The sequence below is a fragment of the Ixodes scapularis genome, unplaced genomic scaffold (genome assembly GCF_016920785.2).
Source record: "Ixodes scapularis isolate PalLabHiFi unplaced genomic scaffold, ASM1692078v2 PGA_scaffold8__174_contigs__length_109621045, whole genome shotgun sequence".
Taxonomy (NCBI): Eukaryota; Metazoa; Arthropoda; class Arachnida; order Ixodida; family Ixodidae; genus Ixodes; species Ixodes scapularis.
The window spans coordinates 97,485,972-97,512,606 of record NW_024609883.1 but is presented as its reverse complement, the minus strand read 5'-3'; the positions used below and the strand labels follow the sequence as shown (position 1 = coordinate 97,512,606).

General features: G+C 45.4%; 2 protein-coding genes across 2 annotated transcripts; one reads left to right on the top strand and one right to left on the bottom strand.

Annotated features, from left to right (window-relative positions):
- The first annotated feature begins 2,601 nt into the window (after positions 1–2,601).
- LOC120844320 (serine--tRNA ligase, cytoplasmic) lies at positions 2,602–22,470 on the top strand. Its single transcript, XM_040216037.3, has 11 exons — positions 2,602–3,550; positions 3,672–3,742; positions 5,184–5,267; positions 8,925–9,083; positions 9,248–9,388; positions 11,988–12,143; positions 13,566–13,775; positions 14,468–14,597; positions 17,669–17,826; positions 19,268–19,397; positions 22,276–22,470. The coding sequence occupies exons 1-11, from the start codon at positions 3,415–3,417 to the stop codon at positions 22,395–22,397; spliced, it is 1,497 nt and encodes a 498-aa protein (XP_040071971.2). The 5' UTR covers positions 2,602–3,414; the 3' UTR covers positions 22,398–22,470.
- A 2,604-nt stretch (positions 22,471–25,074) lies between these two features.
- On the bottom strand, positions 25,075–26,547 carry LOC120844321 (voltage-dependent anion-selective channel protein 2). The gene has a single exon (XM_040216039.3). It carries the CDS (start codon positions 26,337–26,339, stop codon positions 25,491–25,493), a length of 849 nt encoding a protein of 282 aa, XP_040071973.1. The 5' UTR covers positions 26,340–26,547; the 3' UTR covers positions 25,075–25,490.
- Between the last annotated feature and the right edge of the window lie 88 nt (positions 26,548–26,635).

The following is a 26,635-nucleotide window of genomic DNA, read 5'->3' as shown; positions in this document are numbered from 1 at the left end:
GTATTCCTTCTCCTGTAAGGAAGACTTTAGACCTAGGCCCTAAATTTTCCGTGGAACCCACCTTACAGCCACCTGCTTTACTAACCTTGGCAAGGAAGGTAGCCTTCAAAGTTCCAGAAGCAGATCGTCCCCGATGCATCTCAGAATGTGTGAACGTCATCACAAGCTCCATCAAGAAAGGAAGACAGCCCATTCAAGTCAGACCCGTGGTCAGATATTTAGGGCAAAACTCCCAGAAACTTCTGCTCTCAGATAAAGAAGGAGGCTTTGTCGTCATGCCCGAGGGTATGTACAATGAAAAGGCTAACGCTGCTGTAATGAAAAATTTCAAGCCTGTAGACATAGTACTGAAAAAGATCAAGGAAAGAGCATATGCCACCTGTCAAAAGCTAAGTCTCAATCAGCTGGCGGTAAAAATAAAGAAAGCTGAGGGCTTGCACCTGGATATATTTTTTAGTGCAAAAACCCACAAAGATGCATGTCCCTTCAGGGCCATTGTATCAGAAAGGGGTACTTGGCAGAAACAGATCGCCCTCTATCTCCAGACTCACCTCTCTAGCCTCAACATAGTTGACCCGTTCCTCATACACAACTCCGAGGAGGTAATTGATTTTTTGAAGAGTGACACCAATCAGAAGAGAGGAGCCTTCAGCGTAGACGTGGTGGACCTGTATTACTCCATTCCACAGGATGCTCTCCTGGCTTCAGTCAAATCAACTATTGAACAATCAGGAGAAATCAAGTTTCAGAATTCGAGTGGTACTTCAACGGAAAGCTTCACGGAGCTACTAGACTTTTATCTGAAAGCCTTGTTTGTAAAATGGCAAGATTCTCCATACCTACAGCGGTCTGGAGTGTGCATTGGGTCATGTGTTGCTCCCATCTTAAGCGACATCTTTCTGGGAGGCGTAGACATGATCCTCGCACCGCTTTTGAGCACTATGTCTATTATAAAAGTCTTCAGGTACGTTGATGACTTTCTTATTATCCTCCAAGAAGAACAAACAGAAGACTTAATAGATACAATCCTGAGTGTTTTCTCCAGAAGCGGTAAAGGTCTGAGTTTTACGTATGAACAACCTATTCTAAATGTGCTGCAGTTCCTGGACCTATCTATAAAAATCTCAGATCACCACATTTGTTGGTCCTACCTACCACGCTCCAAAAAAGAAATTCTTAATTACCAATCTGCCCATTCAAAATTAATAAAAAGAGGGATAGCCAGTTCGTGCATGTATTCAGCTTTGAAAAAATCCTGTCACCACACCATCGAACAGAGTTTCAGCACTCAAGTAAACAAACTCTCAAGATCCGGCTTTCCATCAGCCATGTTAAGTGAAGTTGCGGGCACTCTGATACAAACCTGTAAAGGATCGACCAAAAGAAAAAAGAGCAAAGACCTTACCAATATCCGACCACTAGTTATACCATACATCCACAAGACGTCGCACAACTTAAAAAATGTTGCCAATAGATACAACGTGCCCATGGTGTTTTCAGCCCCAAACAAACTGGGTAGAATTTGCTCGCTTGTGGACAAGAACAATGACAGCAGGGCTTGCTGCATGAAAAACCACAAGGTGCACTTTGTGTCTTGCATTCTACAAGTGGTTTACCATCTTCCTCTGTCCTGCGGGAAAACCTATGTCGGACAGACTGGGCGTTGCCTCAACGACCGCTTGAGGGAACATAAACAGTCTCTTCAAACCACCACTGGAAGCCACCTAGCCATCCACTGCAGAACCTGTGGATGTGATCCAGATTTTTGTGCTACAACTGTTCTAGCTTCCCATAAAGAAAAAACAACAAGAGAAATAGTGGAAGCCTTTTGGATAAGAAAGCTCGAATCCAAATGTGTGAGCCAGCCATCATTAACACTACAAGACAGCGAGTATGAGTTTATGGGGGCTGCTGCGCACAAATAGGTGTATGGTCAAGGCTTCGGAGTGCCGGCACTGGACATGCCTAGGACTTTGAGAGATTGATTTTCATTTTATTTTGTTTTCCTTTTCAGCTATAATTATTTTAGGTGTAATTTTATTTAATTTATTAGCTTTTTTCACATCTTTCTCTTTTCCGATATATGTTCATGTGTGTAGTTTTCTTCCTTCTCCTTTTCATAGTAAATCGTCAGTTGCGAGTCAGCGCTTGCCTGTTCTGTCTTCCTTTTCTGTCCCTCTCCTTGTGCGCTGTTTAATTATGTATAGCAACCACCAACTAGCCCAAGTATCCACCATTTTGAAATGGCAGCCTCCTTATGGGGGTCACTTTCGAGTGCAGACCGGAACCCCGGTTTATCGCTCTAAGTCCCTCTACCTCGTTGTTTGCCATGCTCGTATGCGCTCACTCTGCAATTTTGGCTTCGGATCACCTGGGTGAACTGTGGCCGTGGCGTGACCAATTTCTAGTCAAAACAAAAGGAAGGCTTCCTTTCAGATGACATTGATATGATCTATACTGTTATTATACCTTTGTCAAGAATTAAAGCAAAAAAAAAAAAAGAATTAAAAAGTCGTTTTGCGCTGTGTTTTGGATTTAGCGGTTTTTTAGCGGTTTTCGGGATTCCGACTGCGGGTTTTCAATTTTTGAGTTGGCAACACTGAACCTAACTAACTACACCTGGTTCGAGGCTAGCCCTGAACACGATCTGGCAGGATCTGGTCGCTCGCTCGCTCGCTCCCCGCGGGAAGAGCTGGGAAGAGCGGCCAGACTCCAGATTCATCACCCAAATGTGTTTCTTCCACCGTGGCTGCGAGTAAGTAACCAGACTCTGGGCAGTTGACGACGAAACAGTACCGTCGACGGCGACGTTTCGAATGCGTCGAGGCCGCCCTGCTGGCTCCCGGTTTCGACGTGTTTGGACAAAGGAAAAATTACTAGCTTGCGGCGAGCTGGGTCCCTGGGATAACGTTGTGCGGTCACGACTACGGGTGACATATTTTGAGTCGTGACCACGCGAACGCTGAAATAACAGCAACGTGCAGAGGTAAACAGCCGCCCGAACGGCCAGAAAAGCCTTCGCCTGCCTTCGCCCGCGCGCTTTGGGATGTCGGAGGAGAGGAGGCGTAAATATTGTAGGCTAGGTGGCGCAAGCTGTCACCTAATAATAAAAAAAAATACAGCAAGCAAACTAATTGCAATTTATCTATACAACTTCATAAATTAGTGCAAGAAGGTTGGATTAGTGCGATAAGAATTTATTGTGATATAAAATTATCCCTACCCATAAAAATCAGTAGCGACTCTGATAACTCCGTGCGAATAGAGGATCAGATAGCGATCGTTCTGACCAGCTGACCAGTGCTGACCTCTGGTGATAACATCTTGCCACGCGTGCTCCTCTGAGGCACCGACTGGAGCAAGGCGGCGGCTGCATTTTATTTCATCCATTGAAGCAGTTCGCCGGTAAAAAAAATGGTATTAGATCTAGAATTATTCCGGGCGGACAAAGGCGGGGACCCCGAGAAAATTCGGGAGAACCAAAGGAGGCGATTTAAGGATCCAGGACTCGTGGACAAAGTCGTTGACGCCGACACAGTTTGGAGAAAACGTGAGTTGACGCAAGACACGTTTCGGGGTTTCGTCAGCCCGTGCTCCGTCAAACGCGCCAGATTTGCTTAAACAAAAAAAAAAAAAAAAAAAAAAAATACATGTATATTTTGGGTACGCAGTACGGCATCAGCTGGACAACTGGAACAAGCTGAAGAACCTATGCAGCAAAGAGATTGGCCAGAAAATGAAGGTGCGTGAATCGTGTCATTAGTACCTACGGTCTCTGGTCTCCTTACTATTTTGCTGGAAGCGTATGTCAAGCAGTCATTTATGTGGTCACGTCGTGTACGTCGAGCTACGCAGTTTTTTTGAAGCTATCTGTGTATGCATCGTGCTACTGTCCGATATTGCACGACTGGAGGTCAACTCACGTATCTGTAGCTAAATATAGACAAGGTCTGCCTTCTCATTTGTGCAACGTTGTAAACAAATATCGAAGTCCGTCTTAACCCTCTGACAAAACCTTTTTTTTCTTTTTTTTTTTCTTTTTTACGTGAGCACGGGAGTTGTTTGAGTTGCTTCGGCCTACAAAATAATCCGTGCAACTTCATTTGTTAGCGTCCAGTGTGGTTATGGTGCTCTAAAAAGCTTTGTTTTGTTACTTTAATTTAATGGAAAGTAAGACCCGTGTGTTTCTGAATGCTCTTCGGCGACGTAGGAAATTAAGTTAGAGCACAACTTTGCACGAACATATCTCGTTAAGGCAGGTTCACGGATTTCCTGAGTGTGGTTGGTTGTGTTGCAATTGCTTGTGGCCACTTACGAAGAGAACAGAGCCGTATATTGAGAGAGTCTGGCCAATAGGCGTAGCGACAAAGGTGCTGGAAAGGAGAAAAGTGAGGCAAAGGGAGGAGAGCGCTGAACGAGTGAGAGAGGAAGGATGGAGCAAAGAGGAAAAAAACTGCCTTTTTGACGCAACACATTTTCGGTGCAGAGCACTGTTGAGGCTACGCTACGCTGCTATAGGCTGCCTTCTTTTTCGCGTGAATAAAAGTTTGCGATCGAACATCGAGAAAACTTCATTTGCTAGCTTTTAACCCACTGAGGAATTACACATGGTTGAAAAAACCCCGAGACTGCGAGTAAACGACAACACTAAAAGGAAATACACTATCATTTTACACTGAGGAATTACACTATCATTTTCTTTCCAGAGCAGCAAAATAAAAGGAAAGAAGCAAAATTTGGATATCAATCCTATGCATTCCACTGGGCGAATGAATGAAAATGGTGGCCTTCCCTGCTCAGCTGGGAGCAGCCGGGAGTTCACGCGCATGCGCTCGCGCCTTTCACTCTGCGCTGCGGGCTGGTGTGCTCACATGGGAGGGGGGGGCATTACAGCGGTGAAATCGTAAACTGGCCAAACTTTTCCTAGATGTCGCTTCGGATGAGAGATCACACTGGTGCCCTCTGTGGGGTAGGCCTGGAACATGTCCGACCTGCATATAACTACGCAAATGTGCGAGCCAGCCCTCGTCCATCAAGCAAATCCTTCAAATCCCGCGAGGACGAATGTCATCGTGTATGTCACCTGTACCTTTCAGTTGACAAGTCTCAGCAATTTTTGTTCACGCTGGCTACGAATAAACAACACTTCTGGCTCTCATTTCGTTCTGTTTTTTTCTCCGCAGAAAAAGGAAGATGTCGGCGAAGGAGATAACCTACCAGACAGCGTTGTGCAGGGGCTGAGTGAACTGACCTCCGAAGTACTTCAGGTGAGGTGATACTGTGTCTTAATACCTGCACTAGTGCATTGTAGAGATTGCGTTCTATACACCGTTGCGGTATTTTTGACTAAGACATTTTTGTGTGTAGCTGACAGATTCCATGTCCCTCTTTAAACGGTTTCAGGCAACCTTTGTCAACATCTCTGCGAACTTCAGTGCCATTCAGTTTCGAGGGACCAGCAAGCTCTTACTTTCCGCTTGGAAGAAAATTTAACATATAGACTTGGAAAATTTTGAGAAGTGCACTGCATTAAGAGTTACAATATTTGCCTAAAATAATTTTTTTTTAACAAAAAAAAACCACCAATCTTCTGCCAAAAAAAGAAAATAATAAATAATGAAATGTCATTGACAAGTGCATCAAGGAGTTGTGTGCATTATTATAACTGTCTGATGTTGAATTGCATTTGGTCGAGAGAAAATCTTTCAAGCATGCAGATTGTTTAGGCAGATATATAAACTTCTCCTTTATACTGAATCATTCTTGGTTTTTACACCATATCTAGGTATTCCTAGCATGTACAGCTCTTTTTCCAATTCCCCCTGTTGATGAACACTATTGTGGCGTTTGGTAAATACGCCCCATACCATCTTCTATTTTCTAGGTAGGAACAAGGTAAGCAGATCTCATTCAAATTTATTCACCTACAATAACTGTGGTCATACGTAGTAGTGTGGGAAGAGAATGTTAGCAGTCCTTTGCATCAGGTTGAACATAGAAGCATTCTAATGCTTTTTACAGCAAAACTGTTTGCGGCTAGGGTTCTGTGGGTTTTTCATGTGCGTCAACAAAAACTCTACGCTCGCACCGCCTCACGCGCATGCCTTCCCCGTATAAAAGATAAGAAGTAAATACCAAAATAAAGTGTTAACGAACACGCGTGCAAGATGCCATTTTGTTTTAGGCTTTTGCTTTAGAACAGTTCCTGCTGGCAAGTGCCACACGCACATGCCTTCCCCTTATAAAAGATTCAAAGTAAATAACTAGAGCCCTGCGCGGATAACAATTTCAGTATCCGCATCAGATCTGCATCCGCAGACTTTGTATCCGTATTCGAACCGCATCCGCAAAATGTGGAACCATGTCGATGTTCTTGCTAACCACCAAAGGTTACGATTACATTTAGACTAGCAAAATCAGCGGAAATCACGCCGACCGCGTTCTTCCCCGCCGCATGCAGAATCGGTGACTTTCACCTGTGGCCCCTTAACTCTCCCCTGAAGTCTAAACGCCTAAAAAAAAAAAGTTCATAAAAAATAAAAGTAAGAAAGTTTGGAAAGAGAGGAGGAGAGGCAGTGGCAGGAAGACAAAATCTTTTCTGTGATGTTGCTGAGCATATGCCACCGCCTCGAGTCTCGCGGTGTGTCGTGTCAGCCAGCGGGCAGATGCGCCGCTAAGTCCAAGGCTTGATCGGATCGACTAATGTGTTGTTCGAGAAAGATCGCGGCCTGTAGGCGCCCAAATATATACTTATATAAAAAGAAACCATTTTTTTTTTTTTTTGCTTGGGATGGCTACAAAGGTGGCGCGCGGCAGCCGCTAGCGTTGCTGGCGCCCTGGCGTCGTAACCGGATGAATATGAACTACCAGACTTTCTTGGCTAGAACTCTAAGCATACAAAAAAGAAACGGGCAATTTACGGGCTGCCGTGCGTGCGCCGCTGATCCCGAAACTTTGCAAACCGCGGCACCACTGGGTCACGCTCGCTGTTGAAGTATTCTTTAGTTTTTGGTATCATGACCACACTACTCTCTGCTGAGAGGGGGAGGTTTCTTCTACTTTCTTGTGACTTGTTCGTTTGAGGTTTTCTTTGGCCGGAGAAAGTTTTCCGCTCTTTCCCTGCCAAAGAACTAGCTTTCTCGGGACGATTGATGCCCTGCATTCTTAACTTTTTCTTTTTCTATAGATAGCATTTCTGATAAGATGAAATGCACTAACTGAAGCGATCTTCAGTGAGAATCAGATCTTTCTTAGGATCCCTATCGTTTCTTCAAAACGTGTTTTGTGGAAATACGTTTCGTGGACAACTCTTCACAGACATACATTTCATGGACACACGGTTCGTCGACGCTGTACGTTTTGCGGGCACATGCCCCTGCGACGCTTCTTCGGCAACGTATTTCTTCACTAAGCCGCTAAAATCTAGCGCGCGATTCACTAAGGCATGCTTAACCAAACCATGTCCCCCTCCCCCTTGTAATCCAGGCGAGACACATTAAGTTTGTTACGAAAATAGCAAAGTTGTTTGCAACGAAATGTCTCAGGTTTTTCGATGAAACGAACATGGAAGGGGAAGCCTTTTGATAAACTTCGCATGTCAACGAAACGATCTGTAGATGAAACATCAGTCGACGGACTGAATGCCACCGGGCAAAAGTTTAGATCCGGATCCGCGGATATCCGCATCCACAGCCCCTGACATCAGCATCCGATCCGCCATCCGCCAAAATCCGTCTAATTTTTATCCACAGATATGCAGGGCTCTATAAATAACCAAAATAAAACGTTGACGAACGCACGTGCAAGATGTCATTTGTTTTACGACAACATTCCCTGCATTCTCCTTGATGCTTGGGTAATTTAGCAATAGGTCTATTCAGTAGATTAATTATCGATACGCACCATTTTCAAGATAGTAGACTCTCAGGTAGATGATAAAGGTTTCTCAAAAATTTGCCGTTGTGCGACCCGCGTCGGCCATGTCTACGTTCGCACCACCCTCTCTTTTTCGTCGTTCCAAGCGCTTGTGTGCCTAGTTTCTTTCTGCTCTCCCGGGGGTGGCGGTCCCATTGCGCGTGTCTGCTTTCCGCCGGGTGGCGATCCTGTCGCGCGTGTCTAGTTTCTTCCAGCTCCTCGGCACGGCAATAGTCGTCCACGCGAAATAATGACCACCGATCAAGAAAACAATAAATGTGTGTGCGTACCTTTCGTCGTGATGACGACCGAGCAAGACAATAAATGTGTTTTTACCTTTGTTCAAACTTCTGTGTCACGTCTGTGTCGTGTGCTAAACAGCTTCACTGGTCATCCACCTTTGAGTGGAGTGGCTCATGATTGTTTTGTTACTTGCTCATTGACTGCAAGTCTGGCATTCCAACTCTGGTACTGATTGCCTTTTTTGAATGAATTGCCTCGAAGAAGGCTTATAACTTGTAGAATGCCTTACGAATATGGATATTATTGTCACACCTCATAATGTGCGTGATTCTATCAAAAAGACATTTGTAGCTACATCTGGAGCCATAAGGTTTGGAAGGTCTGCCACGTTGTCCCTGTTGTTTTGCTGGGGTACTTTTCTAAAAGTATGTTTTCCAGCTTAGTTTGTAAGCTTTCCTCTTCTTTAGTCTTCTTCGAGAGGCAGAGGAAAAAGGCCTCATTTGGGGAAATATTTGAAAGAAAGTATGATTTTCCGTGGCCGTAAACTTAACTTTCAAGGAGCGCTTCTGGAACTTCTCAAGATTTGGGAAAAATTCTTGATCACTTTTGGGGGGTGGAGAAGCATGGCAAGTAAAATTCTAAGTCGACGTTCCAAAGCACGGCTGCGGATCGGCCAATCGGGAGCAAGCAGAGGGTGTTGAGGTTTCTCCCACCGTGCGCAGTCTCCTTAACCACGTTTGCATGACCCATTTTATTCTCTTCTGCAGGGTTTAACTGTGAACCAGATCAAGCGAGTGCGTGTCTTGATCGACGAAGCGATCGTCCAGTGCAACGAGGATCTCGAAAAACACGAGGGCGTCCGGAACGATGCGCTGCGGGAAATGGGCAACTGGCTTCATGAATCGTGCGTCGTCTCAAACGACGAGGTATTTTTCTTGCACTCGTTTTCATTTTTGTGGATGTATCGTGTAGATCCTTGTGTACTTTATCTGGTCCCAAGTTTTCATTATCTTTGCACAAAATTATGCCGAGTTATTTGTCTGGTTCTCACCACATACTTTGTTGAGGGACTGCGTGTTTCTGCTCGCAGGAAGAAAATGCCGTGATCAAGACTCACGGTGACGTGGTGACCCGTAAGAAGTATTCACACGTCGATTTGATTGTCATGATCGACGGCATGGACGGCGACCGGGGATCAGTCACGGCCGGGGGGAGGGGCTACTACCTAATGGTGAGTTCTGCAGCGTGTTGCTTCACATCCTGGAGTCATTGATAGTGCCGAAATGGCAGGCGGGCCTTTTCAATGCCTGATCTCCAGCACAAATGCTGAGCCTTCAATGATGCTTTCACAATTTGACCTTCAGAACCAAACCTCAAGCATAAACACTGAGCCTTCAATTATGCTTTCACAACTTCACCTTCAGAATCAAACCTTGAGCGCAAACACTGAGCCTTTAATAATGCTTTCATCACTTCACCTTCAGAGCCAAATCTTGAGCATGAACACCGAGCCGCCAATGATGCGTTCACGACTTCACCTTCAGAACCAAACCTTGGGCATGAACGTTGAGGCTTTAATTATGCTTTCATGACTTCACCTGCAGAACCAAAAATTTGAACATGAACACTGAGACATCAGGGATGCTTTCGTGATTTGGCCTTCAGCACCAAACCCTGAGCGTGAAAAGAGCCTTCAGTGATACCTTCACGACTTCACCTGCAGTGCCAAACCTTCCGCAACAGTGAAGTACCGCTGAAGGCAACGAGTTCACATTGTAATCATGAAACCAAAAATCGAATCCTGCCAATCATTTTATACTTATCTACAGCAGTTTGTCTTCCTAGGGTCAGTTTCAATTAATATGCCACTTAATATAGCATAAAATAATCAATGAATCAAAGCTTTATTTTCTACAAATACCAACCTAGCTCGTTCTGGGATCCCGTTACACAGGCGTTTGATGTCACATTGGCAGTGTGTACACAAAGTACAACCAACCAAAGCTTGATGTGACAATATAAATTCTGTGTTTCATACATGGAGCCATTTGTTTTTGGGTAAAACCTAATATTTCTCTATACTTACACCCCAAACATATTTTTTAAAAATTGGGCTGGAACACAAGTATCATCATTTTCACATTTTTTTTGTTGTGAAAATCTGGAGCTCATTAACAAAATTTGTTGAAAGCGACCATGACAGAAGCAATGCAAAAAATATTTGAGTGATACTTTCTGGAAAAACAATTTTACTTTCAGAAAGGTAATTCTTATAAGAGAACAGATACTACCCCAGACTACCAACGCCATGCAGGTGCAGATTATCGCAGATAATATACAGTAGAACCTTGTTGATATGTTTCTCAGGGGACAACAGGAAAAAAAACAAAAAAAAACTTATAATCCGGGGAAACATAAAAAACGAGAAGGCCCTTGAGGGGCCGAGAGCTGGGCGGGACCGGCGGTTTTGAATGAAAAAGCCGGGAACGTATCAACAAGGTTCTAGTGTACACAGATGCGCAGAGGATATACAATCATCTGTGCGTGTAGATGATTATAAATGTCAACTAAATTTGTTGAAAATAGTTATGAACAAGTGATCTCTTATACCACGTTTTAACACAATTATCCGCACAATAAAGACTCGTGTATGTAAATAAAAAATTCCACGGACTAAATCCAATCAATACTTTTCATTGCCAATTAGTATAGTTATTGATATTTATATATAACCTGAATTTCATTATAGTTGGTAGGAAAACCCGATTTCTCCCTTATTACGAGCTCGGAAAATACTGCCAGCTATTCACTCCCCGCTTTTTAAAAACTATAAAACCCGGAAATGGAGGGCCCTACTCGTACCAGCTTCACCGCTAGATATTACGCCACACCTTAACTTTACCATGTGGTATGTCTTCATTGCATTATTCTTCAGGATCTTATACTAATGTCTCAGGAACTAACCCTAGTAAGATAGCAGTGGACCAAATCTTCTCCACCGTATCTGTGCCATATCTTTGCCTTCACTACTTTTTATTTCAAACTTTTTTACCGATGCTTCAACGAAATAACCCTAGTGAATGAGCAGTAGGCCAACTCTCCTACACCTTATTTTTGCCATGTGAATGTCTTCCTTCACTGCTATTAATGCAGAATCTGTTATATGTCTGGCATCTAACCGTATTTGGCTAGGTGCCAGAAACGGAAGTTGACGGGCCAATTGCCAGCCAGATGCTGACACAGCGCTTGTCTCCTCACTGATTGGCCACCAGTGCCAGCCGAACCTCCTCCTCAAGTGCCTGTGTGTTACTCCTAACAAGGGTAAAACATCACGTCTTCAGACATACAGCGACGCTCTGCGCCGTGAAACAAGCGTGCTCCGGGCTTTTCCAGAGAAAGAGTGCAACAGGGAGCAACAGAAAAGCAGACTCTTTTGCTGCAAGTTGCGTTTTCCAAGTGTTTGGTTCTCTTTTGCCGCGAGCTGTGCCAGGGCTCTGCTCGGCGCTACCACATCCCAATTGTTCCGTGTTTTGCACTCTCTGTCTACTGTGTTTTGGACGCAAACGGGCTCCGAGGAAGTTGCAATTACGCTGCAACTGCAGAAAATAACACCCCCCCCCCCCCCCCCCCGAAAAAAAAAAAAGAAAAGCTCACGCGCTTACCCTGCATGGCACAGGGTTGCTTCGTGCCATGCAGTCTCCACACGTGTACACCGTTTCTCCACTTTAACACATCGAATCCTGTGTTACCACTGCTTTGCCACATTGGTACGGCAAAGTTCTTTTTCCTAAGTGGTCGTTATGGGCCTTTCTGGGCTTTCTTTTTTTCAGAATGCGGCAGTGTTCCTGGAGCAGGCCTTGCTCCAGCTGGCACTCCAGATGCTCCATGGGAAGGGCTACTCCCCGCTCTACACCCCATTCTTCATGCGCAAGGAGGTGATGCAGGAGGTGGCACAACTCTCGCAGTTTGATGAAGAACTCTACAAGGTGCATCAATCGACTGCTCTCTCTTAGATGTATTACCCCGGGTGTGTCTATAGCTGCTGGAAAGGCTACTCTTGAGACTTTCTGGGTCTCAAATGCCTGTTCCAGTGTGACGGACATACTTAAGCTTTGCTTCAGATAGTATCCATATCTTCCCTACATCATTCATTATTGTTGGGTGCGTCTACTTATTGTAATGAAAAATTAAGTTTCTTCACTTCCTCTCCTGAGTACTAAAAGAAGGAACTGTTGTTGTCAAAACCGAGATCCCATTTCAAAAGTCGTCCAAATTTAGGCAGTGAGATTTCTAGCGGTGGGCCATTTTTAGGTGTCTTTTTATGAGCAAACTGCCTGATATTTAGAGAGACATACCATTTTTTGGGACATCAGAGCATCGCGTTCGCAACCGTGCTCTCAAGTATCACCTGTTAGAAGTGGCCCATCTCTAGGTGTCTTCTTCAGAGCAAAATATTTGACACGAAATTGGGGTGGGCTACCTTCGGGGAGGCATGTTATTTTTCGAATCCAGAGCACGGATCCGGCGTGCCTGGATCCGTGCTCTGGAATACTGCCGGTTAGGGGTGGGCCATCTCTACCGTAAAACCCTGCGAGGGCGCCCAGCCCCAAGAGGTCGCCCATCCTGTTCTTCTGGCGAAATATCTGTAACATGAAAATGATGAAACATCACCCACTCCCCGATTCTCACTTGCACCTCGATTCGCCCACATCCCGATTCGGACATCACGCAATGACTGACGAGAATCACATCAACCACGTGATCTACAGTACCGATGCGTGTGACAGGCGGCTCCGCTGTGGGTTCCCGCGTCTGTCCACGATCTGCGCACAGATTATCGGTTCCCATGACATGCGACTTAGTGGGGAGTTCCCACATCCGCGATCTGTGCGCGTGATATTGGTTCCCCGTGTCACGCAAGTTTAGCCGGTTTCCGCACATTTATCGCACCATGAAACACGAATTTGCCGTGTCTGCGATCTGCGGTATCAGTTCCCGTGTCACGTGGTTTGTAGCTGGTGCCCCTCATGTTTATCATTCATTTTTAATAATGATTTGCTGTCTCATCCCCAAAGATATCCGGCCTCATGTTTTTCACCATTTATCTCGATTTTGTGTGGGTGCCCTTACGAGATTTTATGGTAGGTGCTTTTCTAAGAGCAATATATTTGACACAAAACAGTTTGACTTTGTTCTGTGGAAACATTATTTTTTGGGACATGCAGCATTGTGTTTTCTACTGTGTTCTGCAGTATCGCTCATTACAGGTGGGCCATCTCTAGGTGCCTTTTTAAGACCGCAATATTTTACACAAAACATGGGTGGATGATCTTCGGGAAGACGTATCATTTTTAGGAACATTGTAACAAAGTCGTTGCAACCGTCTTTTAACGACGCCACGACCGCAGGTGGTGGGCAAAGGTGGCGACGGCGGGGTGGACGAGAAGTACCTGATTGCCACCTCGGAGCAGCCCATCGCAGCCTTCCATCGGGACGAGTGGCTGTCCCCCGAAGCGCTGCCCCTCCGCTATGCGGGGCTCTCCTCCTGCTTCCGCCAGGAGGTGGGCTCCCACGGCAGGGACACCCGCGGCATCTTCCGCGTGCACCAGTTCGAGAAGGTGGGTGCCCTCCTTTTTGTCTCTCTTGTACGAAGGGCAATAGAGGTGGGTCCATGCATCAAGGTGTTGCTCGACGGAGTATTGATGGAAGCAGAATGCGGCAAATCGCATGCACTGAGTTCTGTGTTCCCTGGCAAAAGAACGAAAAAGAAAGTGACAGAAAAGCGGAGAAAGATTGCAGACGAAAGGTTAGGCGTGTTCGTTTTGCCGCGATGGGTTGGAGTTGACCAAGAGCTTGTTAACTTTGTTTGTTTTTATGCAAAGCGTGACATGCGAGTTCATAGCGAGTTTCCGCATTTTTTGTCTGCGATCTGCCCGATATCGGCGGTGGTGTTTTTGTTTCAAAATAAAACTATAAAAAAAAAAACTAGGTACGGATCTTGCAACTATGTCTCGCCGTTCTGAGACTGCAGAAATGCGCAGGAAAATGGTAAACACCGGCGGCGTCTTTGTCGCTTTTCTCGCAAGGCTCGTCTTGGTTGTATGTCCCCTTTTCTCTCACTCTTATCGTTGGTCGTTTCCAGATGTACATCGAACAGGCAAACAATGACAAACTTTCTTTCCGAATTTCTGCTCTGGGGCCGAAAGATTGAGTGCTTGTTTTCCTGGTTAACTGTTCCTTTTACTCTCCTTAACCTGGCGGTTTTGTATGAGCGTTTGCAAACCCTCTCGTCGGCGTCAACGATTCCCAGGTGGAGCAGTTCTGCATCACCTCGCCCCACGACAACAAGTCGTGGGAGATGTTCGACGAGATGATCGGCAACGCGGAGGAGTTCTGCCAGAAGCTGGGCATCCCCTACCGCGTCGTGAGCATCGTCTCGGGTAAAGCGGCGTCTTGCCGCACATGAATCATTATTCTCTTACAAAGGACATCTGACGAGGTATTTATGCGTGTCTAGTTATGATAGAAACACAGCCTACAGGTGTCCACCTGCCAAGTAAATTTACTAGCGGCACAAAACTGAAATTGGGCTCAAAATTCTACGATGACAACACTGAACTCTAAGTATACGAGAAGCAATAAGCCGTCACCTGCGCATTTTTCCGGACAGCTGAAACACCAAAAGCGTGTCGATTTAAAGAAACTTGAAGCTCATTTTTGCAGAAGGTGAAACGATCAATGTGACTTCTGGAGTCCTAGGCATTGCATTCCTCTGTTGCCCAGTTCTTTTGTTTCAAACTATATTTGCGTTTTTTTTTTCATCAACTGTAGCAAAACATCAATTGTAGTATACTAGTGCTATGTTTTAGCACTTGCGTTAAAAGAATCTTATTCTTGGGAAGAGAAGGTTTTGAGGGCCTTTAAATGGTTATGGCACTGATCAGAGTGGACCTTTCTTTAGCAAGCCTCTATGCATGTATACAGCCTCTCCAGGGTGTCGAACCTGGACCGAACCGAACCAAACCAAAAAACAGGAACCGAACTGTTATTTTTAGCTGAATCGGAACTGAACCGTAAAAAAATATAACGGTAACCAGTTGATAACGGTTCACTGTATTTTTTATTTTTTTTTATTAGCACAAAATGAATATTTGAGAATAAAAAATTGGCAGCTGTATTTCAATGTATTGTTGAAATCGTCCTATACAGAATTGGATTGCATGAAAAATTGTGGGTTTTCGTGCCGCTTTTGTCTTGGCACTGTGATTAATCGTGTCATGTAGTCGCGTAACGCCACGTTGTCAAGTAATTTCACATCACGTGACCCCGTTGACTCATGTGACTCACTGCGTCATGTCGCTTTAAATTGAGAACGTCACTAGATGTATTAACCTTGTTAACAGAGCGACGTAACATGACATCACGACTTCGCATTGAGAGTCGCTTTACACTGTGACGTACGCCATTTTCACGACCGCTAGTCAAGTACTCGGGTTTATGACACTCAGCATCGCCAAACATTCGGGTAACGGCTTGTGTTCAATTAAATATAATAACCCAACTTTAACAATATCTGAAGCTAAGCCCATGCTCTATGCCTTGCCAACCCCAGCTCATGACTATGATAAAACATTGACAGTATATAATTTGCGTCAGATCACATGGCGGCTTGTTCTAATTGCGAGTAGGGGAGGGGGAAGCTGTTTTTTCCTTATTTCCCTTTCGTCTACCATTGCACAGAGGGGAAAGCTAATGGACATTCTTGCAAGTGATCGACGTCAGGGATTACTTCTTAACTGTATTCACTGAATGACAAACATTGTTGCACGACCCATATGTATACACATCATTGGAGAACCCAAACACGTGTTTGTTGGTGCTGAACTGCCCCAGGAAGTTGTCACCAGAAATAGAAGTATTGAAAGGACTAAGTGTGACTTATTAATCCTACGTTACATAGAACTATAAGTGTGTATGGGGGGGGGGGGGGGGGGGAGGGAGGAGGGGATTGGAGGAAGGGGAGGAGGCAGGGAGGGAGGGAATCTGTTATTGCCTTTTTCATGTGATGAACAGAAATTTTATGTTTCTGTGGGCTGGACAAAAAGTGCACGGGGGCACGTGGCGATACTAGGAGGATTACGTGAGCCAATTGTCAGAAAATGACCAATTAAGTAGCTGTCATGTCGAGTAGAGCATGAAAAAAATAATCAGTTAGCAAGGGTGATGCTTATTTGCAAATTGAATTGACTGACACCTTGTCCAGAACAAACCTTCAAAGCCGTGCTATGTCAGTTTATCCTGTATAAAAACATGTTCACTTGGATAAGCGCTATTTCACGGCATATTCGATTTGAGTATGAAGGTGCTTTTAGATTAGAGTGAACAATTTCAGTCACTTCTTTCTGCATGATTCTTCCCCTGCATCACGATTCTGAGTGTAAACAATGTTGGTTAGGAAAACAAGCTTTGGGATTGCCGCTTAGTGTTTCTATAGAAGGTGGACTGAAATGGTTTGTCTTAAAGCTTTCGTGGCATTTTGAAACTTTCGTTGCTTTTAACTCAGTTTTGTTGTCGTCATATATATAGTGTGAAACGTATTTCGTAAACCATAGTTCACGATATGTATGGCGACAAGGGGCCCATTTCATGACTTTATGTACTGTAATTAATTTTTTAGTTCAAGCTGGCACAACCACGATTTAGCGACGAGGAGTTGTACTAATCGCGGGTATTTTAGGCGACCTACCACACATCGCGAAAACCTGTTGATTCAGGTAAAATATATGTGACCCTAGTAAACAAAGGTATGTTGAGTCGTATAAACACGGCATTTTCTATGTTAATCTAGATTTTTTACTGTTGTTTTGAAATTAATTAACGAAATTTTATATTTTCGCCACTTGAAAATAAAAGTGGATTGTACGAACGATAGAAAAAACTGTACAAGTTAATCGTTTCACGCCGGGAATAGTGCCTATTACCAGAGCAATGTGGAAAATATATTCTCAATTTAGCAATGCAAACCGATTTGAACCGTTATTTTGGCTCCCCAGAGCTGAACCGCAACTGAACCGAAAGCCGTGAGCCCGGACCTGTACCAAACCGATACAATTCTCGGTTTGACATTCTGAACCTCTCCCCGACCCACGCTTCTTGCTGTTGCCGTTTTCGGAAAGCACCATCCTGCACGTCCAAGATTATCGGCACCTATCTTCGTGTGTATTTCGTCTTTTCCGACAATACCTTTTGAGCATATATAGCATAGTTCATGAAAAACTTTCAAAACCGGCGCAATGGCAAGACGCCAGTATGCTTCGACGACTGGACGAACGTTGCGCTGTACTTCATTCATAGTTTGCAGACAACCCCCAGATGGTGCTCATTACTCGATAAAGATTAATTCTGAAACGAGTCTACTATAGTAGCTATGATGGGGCCGCGAGGTCGGCAACTCTCTGCTTTTGGTTCGAGGACGAGCAAGTGCTGGAAATGGACCCTCCCCATCTTCCAGGGGCCCTGAACAATGCGGCGGCCAAGAAGCACGACCTCGAGGCCTGGTTCCCGGCATCTGGCGCTTTCCGGGAGCTGGTGTCATGCTCCAACTGCCTGGACTACCAGTCACGCCGCCTCCTCATTCGCTACGGCCAGACCAAGAAGATGAATGCGCAGGTAAGGCAGACGATCCACTTGGGAGAACGTCGGTCTGCGACGTTCGCGCAAGCCACATTGAAGCTCGGCTCGAGTCATGCCGGGGCTTGTAACGTCTCTAGGCGCAGAGCTGGATATGTTAAGGAGCACTGGCGTGTCAAGACTCAAACCCTCCCCAGGGTGTGGGTTCAAGTCCTCCTGGCCGAAGTGCACACAATTGGACGGAGGCTCATTGCAGAGAGTGCGCCGTGTAACCGAGATTACGGTCGCGTACCAAAAAATCTTTGGGCGGTAGAAATGAATTGTCAGTCTTCCGCTGAGGCGTGTCAGACGTCCTATGTTGGTTTAACACGTAGAAACCCAAAATTTGACTTCGAGCTGCAGCTGACGACGGGTATTTGTTGACGGCGTCATTGTAGTGCCTGTAACATGTTCACTGCCGAAACATTGCCACTTTGGAAACCAATGAAACGGGTCTGGTAAGTGTTGTACAGGTCGTGACGACCCACTAATGACGGAGGATGGATGGAAACTGACGTGGCGACGCGATCTCCATGTGAGGCTGATTCTCGGGATCACGCAAGCGGGATTCTGTAGCTCTGAAAAGTGGTTTGGCTCCACTTGTAGCTACGGTAAGAGCAAGCCAGCGTTGGCTTGTGCTGTCTTCTGCTAGAGCATTCCACAATAACCAGTCGGCTGCGTCATCGCAGTCGAACGAGCACCTGACGAGTGAAGAGGCTGGTGAAAACTTTGTGTATTTCTCTTGTGTGTTTTGGTCTTTGCAAGCGCACCTTTTCCACAAAAGAACACTCGCCAAAAAATTCTGACACAATAGCCCAGCTTCCCAACCCTTTTCACAGTCGTAGAACACATTTGTTTGTTTAAGTAAGTTATTAATTAGTTACAGTATCTGCGGGGTTCAAGGGCATTACAGAGGGGAGGGGGACAGAATCAGTAGTTAGACCACAAACAAAAGACTGGAGCCTATTAACCGAATACTACTATACATATGAAATGCAAAGAAATAAAAGCAAAGAATGAAATTATGTTAGAAATAAAACAGAAAGACATATTGTAAAACCCCTAAGGTTCACGTGCCCCTAACTTTCACGACTTCGAAAATTTGCAAATATTAGGGGTTGCAAGTATTTCTATTGTCTGGAGAGGCGAATTCCAGCCTTTAGAATTCTCTAAAGTTAACGGTTGCAAATATTACCCTGCTGCCCAATTCGCGAAATATGGAGACCGCGAAAATGAGGGGCTTTACAGTATTAGCACAGGTAGGTAGTCGGTGCCTTTCTAAACAAATCATTGGACGCTATATTTGCAAGAAATGCAAAAGGCACAGTGTTTTGCAGTTTTATTCGATGCATCCCTTTAAAGCGAGTTTACAAGACTAACGAAGGTGCCACGACGTGGACGACTCGCTGACAGTGTTGTTTTATTGCACCTGTCTTGGCAGACGGAGTATGTGCACATGCTGAATGCGACCATGTGCGCCGTCACCCGGGTCATCTGCGCCATCCTGGAGAACCACCAGACGGAGACAGGCGTGGTGGTGCCCGAGGCGCTACGTCCATTCATGCCACCCGGTGAGTACGTCTGGGACGCTTGAGCGCCGTTCACACACTTGCAACCGAGTATGACCGAGAGAGACAAGACCGGTATTTAAGCCTCTTGCGACGGCGTACGACCGGATGTGCTGCTGCGGAGCAGGTCTTTTACCGTCGCAAGAGGCTTAAAAACCGGTGAAGAAAGGGAAAAAACACAGGCGAGCTGGTGAATGATATCCATAATAACCCTGAGACGTAGGAAAAATAAAAAAACTGACAGTACAACAAAGTCTCTACAAGAGAGGTGCAGATCATATCTTGAGCTTTCACTTGGGTAAAACATGATGTCTCAGTTTTGATCAGCCTCTGTAAGTTAGTACAGATGATCCTTCAGTGTTCCTGGTAACGTGATGACCTCTTGAACTTATATGTTGGTTTATTCGGGACTAATTAATAGAACATGCTAACACAGTAGAACACCTTTATAGGAGGTGTGATCAAAAAAATTCCAGGACCAATTTCGTAGCGTAAAAAGAAAGGGCAGCTCAGTGGTGCGCGCACAGCAGTCTGAGGAAGGGACTTCCTTGTCTCGTTTTAAATGTCACTCGCGTTTTAGGAACGGCAGAACATAGCTGGAAGACGAAGAGCAGTAGGGCGACCTTATCCGACCTCTCTTTGACTTGAGTGACGTTCTGCCATTCTTGAGGCGCGAGTGCCACTCAAAACACCTCGCACACCTCTCTGCTTTTTGACATAAGCCTTCTAAATCATTTCAGAAGTCTCCGTTCTAGATTTGCTGAGTTTGTCGTAAAATTGATGTTCGCTGCCGCTTTGGTTTGCAGTCTATGGAGAGATCGCCATTAGGTTTGTGCTTGTGGTAAAACGAACTCGTGTAGCGCAGTTCTAAATGTTCAGAGCGACGCCCTTTGGCAAAATGACGCAAGAAGGTGCCTGCCTTCTACTGCTGTGCACGCATCACTGTGCTGCCCTTTCTTTTTGCACTACAAAATCGGTCTTGGAACTTCGTTATCACACCTTGTACTAGGTACTAAGGTCAGGGTTTGACAGAAAATGTTAGCTCTACAGTTGACCCTCGATTTAACAAAGTTACCGGGACCCGCTAATTATTTCATTAAATAGGGAACTTGATAAAGTCGAGAAAGGGAGACCTCGCACATAGGCTGCACGGGGAATCCGAATTTGTACGTTAAATCGGGAAATTTGTAAAGTCAGGTTTCAATAAGTCGAGGTACAACTGTATATGTTTTTTTTTTAAACTTATTTACAAATATTGCAGGCAGCAGCTCTGCCCAAGCAGGTGAACATTACAACGGGCGGGATAACAGGAGGTTTTTAAATGTGTCAACATTTCAACATAATCCATATCATCATTGTATCAGTAACTTATACACCGACTCATGTTTACAAACAAACCGGAGCGTCCCTCACGGTATGCCACCGGGGTGTGAGCAAAAAGCGCCGCGACCCACATCAAGAAACCGTTGGAATGTAATGTTGTCGGCATCGGGTGCGAGTCCCCCTGCTCTTTTTTCGTTGAAATTGTTACATCTACGTCTCCCTAGCAATGTCTTACTACTTTAGTGGCCTGAGCGAAATTAACGAGGCTCATTACACCGCAAAGCCTTGCATAAAACTGGAGAAAATCGCAAGGAGAATCCGACCAAATGAATCTGGCATAATAAGTTGGTGATGGCCACTGGTAACAATGATTCACATCTCCTTGTACCTACTGTTTACATCGAGCCTTTTACCCCAAACAACCTTCAAACTTAGTAGTCGTTTGAAGCCTGCACTTACTTCTTATCGCAACGTTTGTTTCTTCTGACCGCTGTCGTTTAAACGAGCAGACGACAGTTTAAACGACCAGACTGACGTTTGAACATGAAGACACACTGAACGTGGTCTGCGGGTGATCCATACAACTTGATGGTTTTCTCGCATTCTCGTTGGAACAAAACAAATAAATCTGGCGACCAGAAGTATCTGTAAATTCACCCCAAAGTGCTTCTCGCGCAAGCAATCGTGATCCGATGGTGTCTGGTCTTCCCTTTTCACAACACCCATCCACCTTCTTGGACAAACTGAGCAGGCAGAAAACTGATGAAAACTCATCTCCACACCTTTCATGCTTCTTTTGGTACAGCACCAGTTGAGGCATTCTGACGAGAAGGCAGGTTTTAGTTTGGTTTCTTCCAAAACGATACAGCAATGCCCGTCCCGCGCAGACACTTCTGCCCGCACCCCCATACAGGAAGTGCGCCGAAAGCGCCGCTGCCGCGGCGTGGTGTAACAGAGTTTAGTTAGTGTATATGTTTATACTGGTGTCACAAGTGTACTTGAACTTTGCTTCTCTATTCAGTCCGTATATTTAGTTCATCAGTTTTTACTATAGAGAAGTTTCTACTGATCATTGTTTCAAAAACGCATTTTAAATGGGGAAAAATATGTTTTTTGGTAGAGATTGTTCCCCATTCATTGGGAAACTCTTAATATACTTTGAATTTAAAGTAGTTCTCCAAGCATATATTTACCTTAGTCATATTTTGCTTTAAGTTCAGCTGAGGTGTGTGTAGTTGTAGTTGTGCATGTACATTTTTCTGGTACTTTCCAAGAAACTATGGTCCATGGAAATTTCGGCAGTCAAAATTAATGATTTGCCGTCTCTAGCCGGCACGAGCTAGATGGCTTTTGTTTGTTTGATGTGGAGTTCTTAAATTCAGTTCACGACAACTATTCGGAACTTTTGTTTTGGAAAGCAGAAGCAAACATACTTGAAGCCAATATTGCTTTTTGGGCCACACCTTTGTTGCAATTTGCTGCTGATTGAGCTTATTTGCAGCTAGCGTCGCTTTCAATCCGGCGGTGACCAATTTGTCGTGTTCCGCTGTCTGTGCAGCCTTCAGGGAGCTGATTCCGTTTGTGAAACCTGCACCAGTGGATGAGGCGGAGACCAAGAAGCAGCGGAAGCATCGCGAGGGCATGGAGAAGAAGGACGAGCCTGCGAGCAAAGAACAATAGTCCCCTTCCTCGACCCTTTGTGGTCCGACCTTTTTAAGTTAATAAAGCTGCCTTCGGTCGACGGCGATTATAACCGGATGTGTCTGCTTTTTTGTGCGTTGCCTACACTTTTGCTGGGACCATTATTGTGGAAGCTGAGCAACCCTTTGTACTGAACGGATGAGTTGTAGCGCTAAGACTTTTGCCTGCTTTGTATGGATACGGGGCTAGCCAAGTTTCTAAAGGAAAGGACATCAGTTGCCACATTGAGGTTTTTTTTCTAGCTTTTCCTGCTTTGCTCAGGAGTTATGCAATGAGGCTGATGAAACAAATATGCAAATATGTTTGCCATATATAAAGGCACCCCAATGGAAACGGTGGCTCTGGTTTCCTTATAGTACTCATTCTCAGCAGTAGACCTTTCCATAAATATGTGCTGCCCCCAGCGTCTGCTTTACGCATTATGACATTCAGATGTACGGCCCGTGAGATTATACAAGAAGGGAAGGCAAAGTTGACGTTGGTTCAACAGTTTGTGATTTCAGAACACAGAGAAGGCAGAAGGAAAGCAAAGCAGAGTGTATGATGACCTTTTCCGTTCGCTTTATTGTTTTTGTGCGTTCTGAGCTTGTCAGCGGTCCGTTTATTGGTAATGCGACGTTGGTTTGTGAAGGAATAAATTAATGTTCATTTAACTGGAAAAATTTATTACATGAATAGGTCTCTTTTCTGTCCGTTACGTGGCATGCATCGGGTCGTTCTGTCGACCAGACAATCTCTTGTTCCCAAGGTCTCGGCCAGTTGTTGTTGTGTTTGGAAGGTGACCGACAGCAAATCGAATGTTATTGTGTTGCCGCTCACCTGTGTTGTGCCCAGTCCAAGAGCATTTGTCGTGTTTACCTCTCGTTCTGGTCCGTTTCCATTTGTCACATCGACGCCATTTTCTGCTTTCCATGTAGAAAGTCTATTGTTGAAGGCCAGAATTAACTGTTGGAGTTGAATTTTGATATCTTGTATTTCCTGACTCGTGGTCTCGATTGGTGACTTCCGTTCCATTGTTGGAGTCTGTGACTAAGGCGTGGTCACCAGTTTCGGTGTCAATCATTTCATCGAACAACGTTTCAACGAGAAATCATTTCATCAACACGCAATGCTTCATCGACAAATCGTTTTATTGAATCGTTTTATCGACAGCTCAGATTAGCTTTTTTCTGTAATAAGCTGCATGAGACTCACCACAAAACATTGTGCACGGGTCAGTCAGGTGGGTTAACATTTTTGTAATGAGCACCGCAGACTGTCGCCACAATGCGGCGTTAATGTAGGCAGGGGTGTGGGTTGAACGTGTACACAGGACGAAAAGTCCCTACAATGTGCAATTCGCGTAACAAGTGTCGATGAAACGTCTGTGTCGACAAAATGTGTGTTGATGAAAAGTTGCCTACGAAACATAATTCCACAAAACGAGTTCCGGCGAAACGCTAGGGACCCCACTGGTTTCGTTGGATTCTGCGGACCCTGTCGACTGCGCCATGTCAGCGGTGGCTGGGTACCGACGTTTCACTAATTGGCAATGCGACGTTAGTGAAGGAATAAAATAATGTTTATTTAACTGCAATAAATTTGATCCCATGGATAGGTCTCTTTAGCGTCCATTACGTGGCAGGCATATTGGGTCGTTCTGTCGACAAGGCGATCTCTTGTTCCCAAGCAAGTGCTCTGGACAAGGTTCAGTTTAGTTCCCCGAATTGCTAACGTGTGCTTTCCGACGGACAGTGAAAGGGGGTTGAAGTCGAACTTGGTCCACGCGGGTTCGCGAAGCGTCCCGCATTGTGGGTTTACATTACACATCCTGCATGAAATCACCACCTAGGCTGAGGTCAGACAAACAAGCTTGGCTAGCTAATAAGCTTCTAACGATAAGAGAAATGAATTGTGCCGCTATTACGATGTACGAAGTATATGAGCCGGCACGAGCGTACATCCGAACAACCCCCCATTTCTCCTCGTTGCAAGGCCTCCGGGAGTTTCTGGAGTATTGTGGCTGGATAACCACGAAGAATTTATTCGGTTGTTTTGTAGTTTGAAGGTGATGCAATACTATTACTTTATTGGACCTCAAGGGCCCAGGTCTCCCATAGTCAGTGTTTGTTTTAGTGGATACTTCAGCACACACTTGTTGCCTACACAACTGGTAGCCATCTCCACAAATGCTCAACTACTTAGCAAACAACTCATGCAAACTTTGTGAACACCTATAAAACGCGAGATAAGCAAAAATATTGTAAGGGTGCAGGCGAGCTGGTGAATATTAACCATAGACAGGACGACGTCGTCCTATTTTCTGTCTCTTCCACGTTTTGATGTTTCTTCTCTATCCCAGTCTCAGGTTAACCCAACATGGCGAGATAAGCATACCAGAAAAGTCTAACCCTTCGTTGCAGTGATCAAAGTGTTAGCAAGGTAGCAGGGGCTAGAAAAAGAAAGATAAAATTCGACTTTTGTTCTTGCTAGGTCCTTTCTTTGCGACAGCAGTTTTCCCTTTGTCCTGGACGACAATGAACGGTGAATGGACTCTCTTAGCAATTACCTTGGCAGCACCAATTGGTCCTGTGACAAGCTGCCACTTTTGTTTTCTTTCAAATATGACGCTTGGGTTCTCGTACAAAGAACCTTGCAGAAAGTGAGACTCTGCAAATAGCTTGCACCGCACAAGTAACTTTTATTCTGTTTACCATCCACAGCTCTTCCAAAAATACAATGAAGAAAAAAACGAAAAGAAACACCATTCATGAACTAGATGCTCATTTTTTTTTTTTTTTTTTAGCTTAGACACACGCCTGAAGAGATGGGAAAAAAATCCTTATGAGACGCACAAGTACAGTGAAAAAATTACTACTCTTACCTACAAAAAAAAAGCCTAGAAACGAAATACTGAAAGAGATATACATATTGACTAAGTGCCCTGTTGTTTTCGCTTGCTCGTCGAAATTGAAAAAAAAAAAAAAAAAAGTCTCGTCACGTCAAACGGTTGAGAAGAAAGCTAGGTGCGGCCCAAGGAAAAAAAGTTCTGCAGGAAGATCTAGCAGTACGGGTGTAGCCTGCTCGGCGACCTCACGCCGAGAGGTCGAGCCCAAGCCCGAGCTTGTGTCCTCCCTGGTTGAAGTTCTTGCCGTCCAACATGGTCGACAGGGTCAGACTGATGCCCGGTCGGAGCCGGTGCGTGAACCCGAGGCCCACTTGACCCGAATTGTTGACCTTCGCCCTCACGGAGGTCTCCCTGTCGAGCTGGTACACGCAGCCGAGCCCGAAACGGGTCGCGTTCGTGCCAGCCGTCCAGGAGAGCTGAACTCCGGTCTCCAAGCAATCGTTGACCCTCTGGTAGATGGAGCCGGCGAACTCCTGACCGTCGTTAACGTTGGTGTGAAGGACGAAGTCTCCGCCCTGGTAACCCACCGCGAAGTTGGTCTTGCTCAGCCGGGACTTGTTGGCGTCGTACGACAATTGGGCGCCCGCGAGCCAGCCCTGGTAGTGCAGAACCGCGCCGGCGTGCGCGATCGGGCCACCAATGCCGAGATCCACGTCGCTGTTGACGTGGATGTTGTCCACCTTGTAGGCGGTCTTGAGGGCCCCCGACTTCTTGCCCGTCTGCGGCGCGAAGTTCGCGTTGAAGGCGAGCTTGAGACCGCGGGCTAGCTGGTCGTCGCAGGAGATTTCGGTGGCGAGCGTGTTGTCCGTGTTCCACTTCTCCTTCAGCGTCAGACCCAGGTCGGAGACCTTGTATTTGGTCTCGAGAGACGCATTCACCTTGCCGGTGTCATTGAGGCTGGTACCGCTCACGTTGAACTCGACTCCCGTCTTCGTGGTCGTCTTGCAGTCGAGTTTCACGACGCCGAAGTGGTAGTTTTTGTTGAAGAGGTCACGGGCCTGCTTGCCCAAATCGGCGTAGCACGGAGGAGCCATTTTTCCGGGCGGTTTAACGAGAGAACGGTGCGAGCACGGCTTTCGTTCCACGAGCGTGAGACGCGGATCCAAAGATGGACGCCTGGAAAGAGAGCTTTTGTGGGGGGTTTTGCTTGTTTCCAGCCGGCGGGTCCCAGTGACAGACACAAGCCTTGGACTCCGACAGAAATGTTCTACCCTTTCCGCTTCGTAAAGTAATGGCGCCTTTAACAGTACTAATAATAAGTTTAAAGCTTCTAAAATTGTCTTTATACAGTTTATACACACATAAGAACTAATTATTTCTTTAAATATTG

Bases quoted from the DNA above. Each gene is read 5' to 3' on its own strand.
- LOC120844320 (XM_040216037.3), top strand. From the start codon at position 3,415: ATGGTATTAGATCTAGAATTATTCCGGGCGGACAAAGGCGGGGACCCC. The intron at 5,268-8,924 runs GTGAGGTGATAC...TCTCTTCTGCAG, and splicing joins TGACCTCCGAAGTACTTCAG to GGTTTAACTGTGAACCAGAT. The intron at 14,598-17,668 runs GTAAAGCGGCGT...CCCATCTTCCAG, and splicing joins CGTCGTGAGCATCGTCTCGG to GGGCCCTGAACAATGCGGCG.
- LOC120844321 (XM_040216039.3), bottom strand. From the start codon at position 26,339: ATGGCTCCTCCGTGCTACGCCGATTTGGGCAAGCAGGCCCGTGACCTC.